The sequence below is a fragment of the Amphiura filiformis genome, chromosome 13 (genome assembly GCF_039555335.1).
Source record: "Amphiura filiformis chromosome 13, Afil_fr2py, whole genome shotgun sequence".
In the NCBI taxonomy this organism is placed as follows: Eukaryota; Metazoa; Echinodermata; class Ophiuroidea; order Amphilepidida; family Amphiuridae; genus Amphiura; species Amphiura filiformis.
Window position 1 is genome coordinate 61,384,415 of NC_092640.1, and position 13,129 is coordinate 61,397,543.

The following is a 13,129-nucleotide window of genomic DNA, read 5'->3' on the forward strand; positions in this document are numbered from 1 at the left end:
GCAACGCACACGCCTACGCGATGCCGTCGCGCTTCTGTGATTGGTAGCTCTTGTTGTCGGCGCGAATGTTATATTCGCCTGGTTGATTTTTTTGTAGGGTAGGTTACAACAATGATTAAAACTGGTTATATATAACAGCGTTTTATGGCATGAAATAACATAAAATGCCATTTTGATTTGTTCAAAATATTAGATACGACGGTAATGAATGACAATAATAACTTTGCACCATCTATTTTGAGGTCATTGTGTGAAATTGTCGGGTTTTGTTTTGGGCCTCGGTATTTTTCCTCGGGAGCTACCGCTCCCTCGGAAAAATACCTCAGCCCAAAACAAAACCCTCCGATTTCACACAATGACCTCAAAATAGATGGTGCGCAGTTATTATTGTCTAAACAACGACTCGAATAGCGTATGTCATGATATCGATTCGGTACAAAGTCCATGATTTTTCCCACATGGATTTTACCAACGCTCTGCAGGGTCTATTGTTCTATTGTTTCCGATTAGAGCGCTGACATATTGGAAAATGTTGCCAATCAATATTCATGAGAGTGTACATTCAACGTCCAGTTTGCGAAATTGGGTGAGTTGTGTTTGGTAGGTGTGAAATACATCTGACTGGGCGTTTTAATTACGTAACGAATAAAGGCATTGACATCGTCGAATGGCTGCCCAGTGCTGTTATGTGTTTAGTTATTATATAGGCCTAATAATTATTATTAAATGTATTCATCATTCCTTTCTTTTCCCTTCTCTGTACTTATTCTTTCCTAGGCCTACATTTTATCACTCCCTCGCTCTCATTGTCCCCTCTCACCCTCCTCTCTCATTCCCATCATTTTCCTTATATTTCTATTTATCTACTTGTCTTTATTATCCTTCCTCCAGCCCTCTCTCATTCTCCATATCCCTCCTCCCTCTTCCTCCCTCCCCCTCCCAACTTAAACTTCTCACAGAGGTGAATCTGTCCCTCCCCAACCCCCTCCCCTCTTTGGGTACGCCACTATTTCTATACCAATCTCCTTCTTAAAATAAAATACAACCTTTATAGGCCTATACTTATACTTACATGTATACGTATAGCGATTACCATTATAATGTAATATAGATATATGGACTGGAAATGGCAGCCTTCATACATTCTAATGTGTAATCGATCACCAAGAGCATTCAATTTATTTAAATGAAACACCTATCGGCAGGTGGGTGGTAAAGATGATTGCATCGACAGCTAAAGCCTCCTTATAGTCTTCAGACCCACACAAGCACACATTTGGGATACATTGAGTACAATGGTACCACTTTACACATGACTGCCCTTACACATGACTGTAGTGTGGTCACTTATTGATACTCGCCTGTTGTGTAGAGCGTTAATATGATGCCGGATCAGTGACCAATTTAATGGCGGAACCCTTTATTCGAAACAATGGTACCACTTTTATTAATAGCCTGTCGCAACTTCTAATCGGCATCAAACGAACAAAAGATTATGTAATCTATTGCGACTCTATTTCTATTTAAAAGCTCTTTGGATTTTACTATCAAGATCTCACTAGATTTTATGATGCATTGCAATACGACCCACATAGTAAGAGCTCCTTATCGCGTGATGCTGCAAACGTCCTGCTGTAACACCGCCGGTTTTTTGTTAAATCGATTCCTAGCGTATGTTGCTTGTCAATTTGGATCAATTACGTAAATAATAATATTTTCAACAACTCTTCCTATACTTTTGTACAGGAGCCAACCGTTGTTAATCCGTGATGAACACACATTTTTGCAGTAAGCGTATAGCGTATACGCGAACGCAAGGTTACGCGTACGCGTTACGCATGAGCGGGTAAAAGTCGTCATGCCTGGAACGTATGCGTAAACATAAACTCACTTATGTTGGCGGAAGCAGCTAAATATTACCGCTTTATTCTTTAGTTTTATTGATGATATCAACAGAGAAATACCGCGATCTTCTTGTAAGGTTGAGTGGCAATGACAAACAGACATTCCGAATGAAAGAATTATGTAAATTAGACATCTTTAGACATCTTTAGCTTGTTTCGTTGTTATTAATTATGTTAGCACAGAAACGGTAGGGTTGTACACAAAAGAAACTTCGCGCGTAAGATAAGCGATGTCGCCAGGTCTGTACGCTGTACCGGCGTCAGCTGAATTCGAGTACGCTTAGAGGGCACAGGCATGGAAAATTCCAACCTGTGTATTAATAATCTAAGCTAAGGCCTATGCCCGGGGCCTATGCAGTTAAAAGCTTGTAGGCCTTGTCAGTCAGGAAATCTTTTAACCAATCAAATGAGAAGAATCTATATTATTCGGTATATAAAACAAATATTGACTGCTTAATATTCGGGCACAGTTTAAAATTATAGGCCCTCGGTGATGTCAAAACCATGACTATGCCCTCAGCTTCGCTTCGGGCATAGTCATGGCTTTGACATCACCTCGGTCCTATAATTTTCAATATTTAATAATAGTCAATATTTGTATACAAGAAGTGTACAAAATACACAAAATACACAGTGCTAAGATACAGTCAACTTTCTCTATATTGATTATAGCTATACTCTGAGCAGCCTGAATTATTATGAAATAAAATCAAACAAGATAGCTGCAGTGCTATAGATAAACACATACACATTTTTGCGTAAATTGGAAGTGGAAAACTATTTCTTTCCAAGCGTCCTTATGTTTGGATTTAATACGTATGCAAATCTGATGCAGTGTTAAAACATATAGGCCCTACATGTAAAATTGCTCTAAGTTAATATTAAGTTACAATCTAAGCGCCCTGATGTATCTGTTAAAGTAAAGTGTGCCAAGCAAATTGCTCTCGTGATTAATAGCTATAGCCTATACTCTGAGTAGCTGGACTTACGAAGTAAAATCAAGCTTTGTACATAATATGCTGTACCAATGCTAAAATATAATACATGCGAATTGCGCTTTATTAGAAGTGATTTAGTTCGCCAGGATTTCGGAACCCGAAACTCAAAGCCGCTAGCCGGGAGTCAAAGTTATGTATTAAGTCTGGTGATGCCTTTGAAACATGATGTTTGCTAATCACGGATGAAAAACTTTGATGGAATTGTCGTCGCAGACAAGAAGCTCTTCCCCGTCGTCTTTGATTACCATTCCCCAGGGAGCTGTGACTTCCTTAGTCACGATTCCAATATAGTCACCTGTGAGAGAGTAACGGTAGACTGCTGGAACTCCTCGGTAGTTTGAGACGAAGACTTCATCTTGGACTACACATAATCCTGTAGGGTAGAAGTTACCTCCTGGTGGAGTTGCGAAGGTGTGGAGTTGAGTACCTTTGGTGTCGTAAACATGAACGGCTGCTTTAGCGTTACCGTAATCGCTGGCAATAACGTGATCATCTGCGGTGGTGGCAATGAAGTGTGGAGACAGATTATTGAGTTTGAAGCCAGATATGTAAGTACCGTCTTGGTTATGGATACTAATGTACTGATAATTACTTCCGACATACACGTGACCCTTCGTGTCAGTGGCCAGACTGTACAAGGAGGAATTCTCATTGTATGACCAGGTGCCGTTAGGATTCTGAGCACCGAACCTTTGCTTGAAACTTCCCTCCGCGTTGAAAATCTTAACATAGGGATTTTCGTCCGTCATGAAATAGTCGCCGTTTTCTGCGATTGTCATGCCCCATGGACGCGAATAATTCCTTGGATCGCGTCCACCTACACCATAGGTTTGTATTTGCCGCTTGAGTGTGCCACTGTCATCAAAAAGTAAAACGTAATTGCCACTGCTGTATGTAGTCACCGCAATTTCATCATTTGTGCCGAGAACGACGTATCTTCCGGAACTAAACTGTCCTGATGCAATAGTCTTTCCTAGAACCCATTGCTCGTAGGTATTGAGTGAACCGAGAGAACTCAGGCCGTTATCAAGATTCTTGCTTGGTAAGAATTCAACTTTACCCATTGACTTTCTGACAGCTTTTGGATTCAATTTGGACATCTGTTGCATGGTATTGGAGAGCGATGAATACATTGTAGCTACATCGTGCTCGGACCCATTCTGCGTAATCTGTTGTGTCATCTCCAATGATGTGCAAAGGCGCGACTTCTGAAATTGTAGACCATCTCTGTGTGCCTCGATCTCCTTGATTCGTTTTGCCTCCAACACTTTCATTTTCTGTGTGAATTCCGATTCTGCTTTCTTCGCTGTCTTCTTGTAGAGACTGATAACTTTCGACACGTTGGCTCCCAATTCTGTAACTGTTTTCGCATCTTCCGCCGTGGCAGTATCGATAGCTTTGGGAATGAGTTCAACTTGCTTGAATAACTCTTGGAGTTTATCATTCCTCTCTTCAGCAGCACTTTTCAGGTCTATCTGTTTATGATCGGGACGCGGGTGGTCTACGACGGTACAATCTCGACACATTGGCTCGTCGCATGTCTCGCAATAGAAATTCAAAACTTCACGCGTGTGCTTAGGACACATCTCTTGTTCAGGCAGATTATGCATAGTCAACTTTCCCGTGCGCAGCTCTTCTAGTGTAAGTATGTGGTGATGTATCAATATGCGCAACGACTTGTGGCTATCCACGCATTTCTTACACAAGAAATCGTTGCATTCTACACAGCGCCCAACAGCCTGATTGTCGGAATTAACGCACGAGGTACATGGAATCTTGGCATCTTTCTCGTACAGTTTTCTCATAATCTCATTTCGCTCTTTCAATTTGCTGACGAAAAAGTTAGTCCTGAGTTCCTTCACCCCACCTTTTGGTAACGGAAAGTCCTCGCGACAGGTGGGGCACGATACCGCGTCCTTGTACTTATCCGGGTGTTTCTTTGCTGAGCTTTGAGCCCAAATGGTGAGACATTTCAAGCAAAAGGTATGAAGACATGGCAGTGCCTTAGGTTTGTCAATAGCGGCATGGCAAATGCTGCACTGAACAAGATCGGCGTTACTAACAGTTCCTTCGAGGTTTAGTAGCTTTGAATCGGCCATTGTGTCTATTTCCTGAGTCTATATATCCCCAATCTCTACATACATGTACACGAAATAACAACTCGAATAGTGTATGCAATTCGATTCGGTGCAAAGTCTATGATTTTACCAGCTGGATTCTACTATCAAGATCTCACTAGTTTTTTGATGCATTGGTACATCAGATACTAAAATCAATACCCGGGATCGACACACGTGAATGTGCTATGCACGAGTTTGATATGAGACGAAAATCTTTGGATACCAGGATAGAAAATGATGAATATCTCCCGTAAATGATTTCGTCTAAAGAAGCCAGATGTGGTTCCTTGCACTTGAATATATGTTTTGAATAGATATGATAGTCGTTAGCTAGCGTCTTGAGAAAGAAGCTTGCGTCTTGAACTCAAAAACTGACAATAATTCTGATTTTATATGTGCCGAACTCTATAGCGCAGTGTATAGGCCAATCGTGGAGTAGTCTAAAAGCAGATGACATATGGCGTACCATGGTCACTCACACACAGCGAGGTCAGTCACCGGGCTATTGTCAGTAGCCTTAGTCAGATGTCCTTCGGCCTATTATGCGTCTCAAAACGATTAAACAGGTCGGAACAAAATGGCCATGCGTGGCGGTGGATTCAACTTACCATGGCGATTTCTGCCATGAAGATATCGGGGAGATGACACTGTGCCCCGTTGATCATGCAACAGTCACCGTATGAACTCCGTGCATGCACAGCAATCATGAACATCATATCCGATGATATCCGGTAACTGCTGATATAGAATTGAGTCAATATTACATGAGTAGGCTATAATAGTAGTGCTCGTCCTTTTAATATCATGTAATGATTTTTAATATCATTGGCTTATATAATAGTACGTATAAGGCCAAAAAAACATGTTTGTTTCCAGTAGCAGGTCAAAAAAGTGAAATGCGAAATGCGGTTTTTTATTTTATATTTTATAATCCATGTCTTCAAATGAAAAAAAAAACCTTTTTTGCTGCAAATTGGAATGGAAATTTACAATGGGTCTCTCCGACACAAAATAAATTATATTTTCTCATATTCAAGAATAGTTATGATCCCCTTTTAACCTGCAGATTGAAAAAGTATTTTAAAAAATGTGTGATGTTTTCTCCAGCAGTTTTTCACTAAGCTCGTTTGTTGTGTGATATGTAAATGTTTACTCCAGTAGTGTTTTATATTATTTTGTGCGATTTTTGTCCAGTTTTTTTTTTAAGTGAAAAAATATCTAAATGCACAAAAAAGCTGTCAAAAAACGATCATCAAATGTTTCATAAAAATGTGAAATGTTTTGAACAATTTGAAGAAATATAATGAATTTTGTGAATATTAGAGAAAAACGGGGTCATTCGATATAAGGTTATCAGAAACAAACAAAAAACAAATAAAGAGGTCATTGGTAAGATGGGGTCAATGTGGCCGCACATCCCTATCACCATAATGAAAGCATTAAAGCACACCAAGAAAATGTGCGAGTTTTTTGTAAGTTGATTATTTTTTAACACTAGAGTACCTGCAGCTGTGAGGGCACTGTAGCTGTATGTGAGAGCACCACCAGCATCAGATAGTGATGCTGTTTGACCCCCAATGACCCCATATGACCTCTGACCCTAGATGACCTTGGCTTGATCCCCTTTGACCTTTGACGACCTCACTTTTATTTGATACATCCGTTTGAAATTTAGAAATCATTTTCAGCTATGAATGCTGGGAAGACATTGCAGTCCTCGCAGGGAGTGGTGAAATCTTCCTGTTCCTGTCATATTGAGAATTCGTTATACCATGTTTAAGCCCTCGTATCAAGGATTCCACCCACCAAGTCTGTGCCCGATCGGACAAAGTTTGAAATTTGACCCCTCCGTAATGACCTTTGACCTCGGTTGACCTCAATTTTATTTCGGGCATTTATTCCCCTCGTATCAAGGATTCCACCCACTAAGTTTGGGCCCGATCGGACAAAGTTGGAAATTTGACCCCCCTCCGTAATAACCTTTGACCTCGGTTGACCTCAATTGTATCCCGGCATGTATTCCCCTCGTATCAAGTATTCCACCCACCAAGTTTGAGCCCGATCGGACTACGTTTGAAATTTGACCTCTCCGTAATGACCTTTGACTTCTCTTGACCTCGATTTTATTTCGGGCATATATTCGCCTCGTATCAAGGATTCCACCCACCAAGTTTGGGCCCGATTGACCTCGATTTTATTTTGGGCACATATTCGCCTCGTATCAAGGATTCCACCCACCAAGTTTGGGCCCGATCGGACAAAGTTTGAAATTTTGACCGTTGACCTTGACCTCCGATGACCTTTAAAACTACCCCATAAACGTGGAATGCCCGATACCTATCTATATCCGAAATATCGGAACGAGGCGTCGAAGCGCGGCGAAACGCATAGCCGGATAGACAGACAGGCAGACAGACAGACAGACAGACAGAGCTCATTATTTTATTAGTATAGATGGCCAGGCCAGGTGACAAGGTTGGCGACATCCTCATGCAAGCCAATGGTGCTAAAATATCTGCGCTGCTTTTTAAACGTCTTCAAGCAGTTGGTGCAGTTGGATGGCATCACTTGAACAAACGAATGCCACGTCATTGACTCCTGTATTTCATTTTCAACTTTATCAAGCTCAAAACAGCAATAACAACGTATGTTAATCAAATACGGTCATTTAAAAAAAACTGCTACGCAAGAATTTCTTACATAAAAAACTAAATTTAAAGATTATAATTAAATACAGTAATGCCAATGCTTTTCAATAATAGGACTTTGCCTCGTAGTGTTTTAAAATTACTCTACTTTCTCCAAATGTGTAACTTTACTTAGAGGTTAATAACTGCGCATCGGTTATTTGGAGGGCATTGTGAAAAATCTAAACATTTTGCCTTTGGAACCGAGGAATATCCAGAGGGGCGTAGCCCCGAGGAATATTCCGAGGCCCAAAGCAAACTGTAGAGATTTTTCACAATGCCCGACATATTACCGATGCAAAGTTATTAACCTCATTCATAACCGTCACTTAATTGATCTTTTAACTTTACAAAATAACACAAAATTTTCCTCAAAAGTTTGTAAAATAAACAATTTTTACATCTTCCCTTTCCCAAAATCGATCAGGCTAAAACAAAACGACCAATAACAAAAGTGCGTATCTGAATCTGTGCAAATATGGTAGCGCGCAATCCAAATACGGCAGCCAGCGCGCGCGCAGTTCGTTGGACGCACAATACGGCGCACGCAGAAGTCAATTGTGTGCGACATTGGAACAATTACGCATTTTGCGGTCAATTGTGAGATATTAATGACCTCGATTTGCGTTCGCGTTTTCACAAATAATAAAATATGATTGGATCGCACGCATCGCGTTTATTAATGAGGTTATGAATTTTAATTATACTTTTTGCAAGTTTTCCAACAGACTTCGAATAAAAAAAGAGGGTTCCCATTCATTTCCTTACATTACAATGTTATCAATGTTAATTTTCTATCATACACATGAATAGTGCTATTTGGATCAAACCGACCATGTCAGAAGAAAACCCTTTATTTATTACACAGCTTTCAATATTTGAATAAAAACATTTGACCTATGAAAGAACATTTTGGACCAACATTTAAACTTTTCAGGCAGTGGCGTAGATTTCCTTTTGAAAGGGGGGGGGTGGAGTTAAAAAATTTTTGAAGTATAGTGAATCTAGCTGCTAGCACCTTATATCAGATATGGAAGCTAAACTGATCAAATATGGTGCAAAAGTGTAATAAATTCGCGCAAAACGCAAAATAATTGGCACTTTGGAGGCTAAAATGACCATGAAATATGAGGTTAATTTGGTCAGAAAACACACACAGGCGTCATATTTTGAATTTCTCCAAATTGGCAAAAACTGGCTTGAAATAACCGAACATTATTTACATATATTAGTTCTTTGTTTCAATTTAAGTTCTTGAACAAAATAGACAAAATAACAACAAGGTGGCATGTGTCAACATCCAAGAAGCGTCTAACACGGGATATATTACGAAGCTGGTAATTCAAACTTGAACAAAGTGAGCTGATGTGTGATGTCATTGTCATTAGACAATCAAAAATAACACCTAAGTTCCGAACATTTTCAGTCAGCAGAATCTCCATGTCACCAATCCGAAGAGAAACAGGCGGCATATTTTGCTTTTGGTAATCAGATACCGCAACAAAGAATTCAGTATTCTCGTCATTCAGGCGCAGCAAGTTCCTGGTCATCCATATTTTGATCTCACTGCTACAAGCTGTGAGGCGAGCAAGCGCATCGGTGATGGATGATAGATTTAGATTGATTTACATACTACATTTCAATCAAAACATGCTAATCATCAGCACAGCGAGTTGAGTTTGTCACGCTTTAATGAGTTCTTACAATTTCTATCGCCCTGATTATTGAAATACTTTCTTTTTCCATTCAAAATGGTGTAATGAAATAAAGTTGTATCGTGCCGAATGAGGTGTCAAAATACGCAGAACAAATTTATCCATAATGTTGATTACTTTATCTTAATAGGTTTAATGTCTTTAAGATATTGCTTTTGTTTTAAGTGTATATAAGCCCGATATAATATGCATGGCAGAAAAGACTCCCCTCCCCGTTCGCGCACGGTTGGTGGGATCATTTATTAGTTTTTCAAACAAAATATCATGTACAACCAAATTTTAGGCTTAAACAGCTAAATGTGATATCATCCTAAAGTATACAGATGCTTGTGAGTCATTCTCAACATTAATTTCCCCTCTTTTACAAAATTATTCACCTTTATAGCATTTTTATAGCTTTTTCGGATATAAAATGTATCTATTAATGACAAAATTGGTGGCGCTATTTAGTTACTGGAAATCAAGCTTTTAAAACAAATAATTCCTTTTATTGTTTGATGAAATATGTTTATAACATTTCCTTGTTGCTTGTTTCACCTATTCCAGCTGTTTTAATGGCAGTATTATTCACCTACCCCTTGCAAATAAAGAAATATGATTTAGGATGAATAGCGCCATCTATAGTTTGCATTTAGTTAATAATGAAGCCAATTCTATATACATCAAACAACCGTGCGCGTGTCTCTGACAGTTCCCTAGCACAACCAGTTCAACATGTTTCGGCACTTCGGGGCTTTTTATAGTTTGGCATGATCCGGCTCTATAATGTCATGATCCAGTTCTTAAAGACACTTTTTAAACAAATTCCTTTAATAATAAGCTACGACAAATTGTGAGTAAATTGTGAGTAAATTTTCATTTCAATATATAAATTGTCAATTTCTATTTCAACAGCTCAGGATTTTCCATTCCAAATCAGTTTCTCAAAGCACCAATACACATTTTCGGCAATTTCCAGAATCATTTGCAGTCGATGCAAATCCTTACTGTGCACGTTGAGCTGCGTAGTAACCACCGACTAACAATGCGCGCATCATTGTGACGTGTTTACGGTTAAATTCGCAAAGTCTTTCGGGAATTATCGAAATTGTCTATTAAGCTACAATCATGGAAAAATGTGTTGGGACACGTGGTCAATTTTACCTCTTGTTCTATCCCCAGTCACATACATTTTGATGGACGTTTTTCAAATAATATTCTACGTGTAGCTTCAACCCTCCTAATAAACCTCTCCTTCCCCCACCAATCAATATTGCAGAGTCCAACACGGAGCCTGATGATAAGAACCCGATCAACATTGTTACGGGGGGGGGGGTCGATTTCAGTGCATGGTCTTAAACTGTCCCAAAACATTTTCATGATTGTAGTTCTTTATATTGAGAATCAAATTTTACCTCGACGCTGCACACACCTACCGTAACGAAAGTCGGGATGCTCCCACGCAGTAGTCTGACCATTTTTACTTAATACAATAACATAATTGTCAAGTGTAAAGCGTCTCAAGAATATTTTCTGAGAATGAATGTTCCTATTTGCGGTGAAATACTTTGATGGAATTATTGTCACAGACAAGAAGCTCTTCCTCGTCGTCTTTGAGTGCTATTCCCCAGGGAGCTGTGACGTCTTTAGTCAGGATTCCAATATAGTCACCTGTGAGAGAGTAACGGTAAACTGCAGGAACTCCATAGTAGCTGGCGACGAAGACTTCATCTTGGACAACGCATAATCCTGTAGGGTAGAAGTTACCTCCTGGTGGAGTGGCGAAGGTGTGGAGTTGAGTGCCTTTGGTGTCGTACACGTGGACGGCATATTGAATTAAATAATGATCACTGGCAATTATGTGATTATCTGTAGTGATAGCAATAAAGTATGGACATAGATTGAGATTGAAGCCAGATATGCGTGTACCATTTTGATTATGGGTACTAATGTACTGATTAGAACTTCCGACATACACTTGACCCTTGTTGTCAATGGCTATACCGTACAACTGGGAATTCTCACTGTATGACCAGGTGCCGTTAGGATTCTGAGCACCGAACCTTTGCTTGAAATTTCCCTCCGCGTTGAAAACTTTAACATAGGGATTTTGATCCGTAACGAAATAGTCGCCATTTTGCGCGATTGCCAGACCCCATGGGTACGAAGCTCTTTGATCGCCGCCACCTGCACCACTGGTTTGTATTTGTAGTTTGGGTGTGCTGTCGTCATCAAAAAGTCGAACGTAATGTCCACTGCTGAATATAGACACCGCAATTTCATAATTTTTGCCGAAAACGATGTCTCTTCCCATATTGAACTGTCCCGATGCGATGGTCTTTCCTAAAGCCCATTGCTCGTAAGTACAGAGTGAACCAATAGAGCTCATCACAATATCAAGATCCTTGTTTGGTATGAATTCAACTTTACCCATAGACTTTCTTACAGGTTTTGGATTCCATTTTGACATTCGTTGCATGGTATTAGAGAGCGATGAATACATTGTAGCTACATCATGCTCGGATCCATTCTGCGTAATCTGTTGTGTCATCTCCAATGATGTACAAAGACGCGATTTCTGAGATTGTAAGCAATCTCTGTGTGCTTCTATCTCCTTGCTTCTCTTTGCCACCAATTGTTTCATTTTCTGTGTAAATTCCGTTTCTGCTTTCTTCACTGTTTTCTTGTACAGACTGATGGCTTTCTTCTCGTTCGCTTTCAATTCTTTCAGCGTTTTCTCATCCTCCGCCGTGGCAATATCGATAGCTTTGGGAATGAGTTCAACTTGCTTGAATAACTCTACGATTTTATCATGTCTCTCTTCAACCGCACTCTTCAGGTCTATCTGTGTATGGTCAGGACGCGGGTGGTCTACAACGGTACAATCTCTGCACATGGGTTCATCGCATGTCTCGCAGTAGAACCGCAAAACTTCACCCTTGTGCTTAGGACACATCTCCTGTTCAGGCAGATTGTGCATAGTCAACTTTCCCGAGCGGAGCTCTTCTAGTGTAAGCACGTGGTGATGTTTCAGTATGCGCAACGACTTGTGAATATCCACGCATTTCTTACACAAGAAATCGTTGCATTCTACACAGCGCCCAACAGCCTGATTGTCGGAATTATCACAGGAGGTACATGGAATCTTGGCATCTTTCTCGTACAGTTTTCTCATAGTTTCATTTCGCTCTTTCAATTTGCTGACGAAAAAGTTAGTCCTGAGTTCCTTCACTCCACCTTTTGGTAACGGAAAGTCCTCGCGACAGGTGGGGCACGATACCGCGTTCTTGTACTTATCCGGGTGTTTCTTTGCTGAGCTTTGAGCCCAGCTTTTGAGACATTTCAAGCAAAAGGTATGAAGACATGGTAGTGCCTTAGGTTTGTCAATAGCGGCATGGCAAATGCTGCACTGGACAAGATCGGCGTTACTAACAGTTCCTTCGAGGTCTAGTAGCTTTGAATCAGCCATTGTGTCTATTTCCACGAGCCTATACCCCGGTCTCTACATACATGTACACGAAACAACAACAATTCGAATAGCGTATGTCATGCTATCGATTCGGTACAAAGCCCATGATTTTACCACCTGGATTTTACTATCAAGATCTCACTAGATTTTATGATGCATTGCAATACGAACCACATAATAAGAGCTCCTTATCGCGTGATGCTGCAAACGTCCTGCTGTAACACACTCTTAACACCACCGGTTTTTTAATCGATTCC

The 13,129-nt window shown here is 40.2% G+C and overlaps 2 protein-coding genes across 2 annotated transcripts; both read right to left on the minus strand.

The window, feature by feature from the left end:
* Positions 1 to 3,078: 3,078 nt before the first annotated feature.
* On the minus strand, positions 3,079 to 5,001 carry LOC140167817 (E3 ubiquitin-protein ligase TRIM45-like). The gene has a single exon (XM_072191110.1). The coding sequence runs from the start codon at positions 4,999 to 5,001 to the stop codon at positions 3,079 to 3,081; it is 1,923 nt and encodes a 640-aa protein (XP_072047211.1).
* A 5,951-nt stretch (positions 5,002 to 10,952) lies between these two features.
* On the minus strand, positions 10,953 to 12,755 carry LOC140167818 (E3 ubiquitin-protein ligase TRIM71-like). Its single transcript, XM_072191111.1, has one exon. It carries the CDS (start codon positions 12,576 to 12,578, stop codon positions 10,953 to 10,955), a length of 1,626 nt encoding a protein of 541 aa, XP_072047212.1. The 5' UTR covers positions 12,579 to 12,755.
* Positions 12,756 to 13,129: the final 374 nt, after the last annotated feature.

What these genes read in the sequence shown, in the direction of transcription:
- LOC140167817 (XM_072191110.1), bottom strand. Translation starts at nt 5,001, where the DNA reads ATGGCCGATTCAAAGCTACTAAACCTCGAAGGAACTGTTAGTAACGCC.
- LOC140167818 (XM_072191111.1), bottom strand. Translation starts at nt 12,578, where the DNA reads ATGAGAAAACTGTACGAGAAAGATGCCAAGATTCCATGTACCTCCTGT.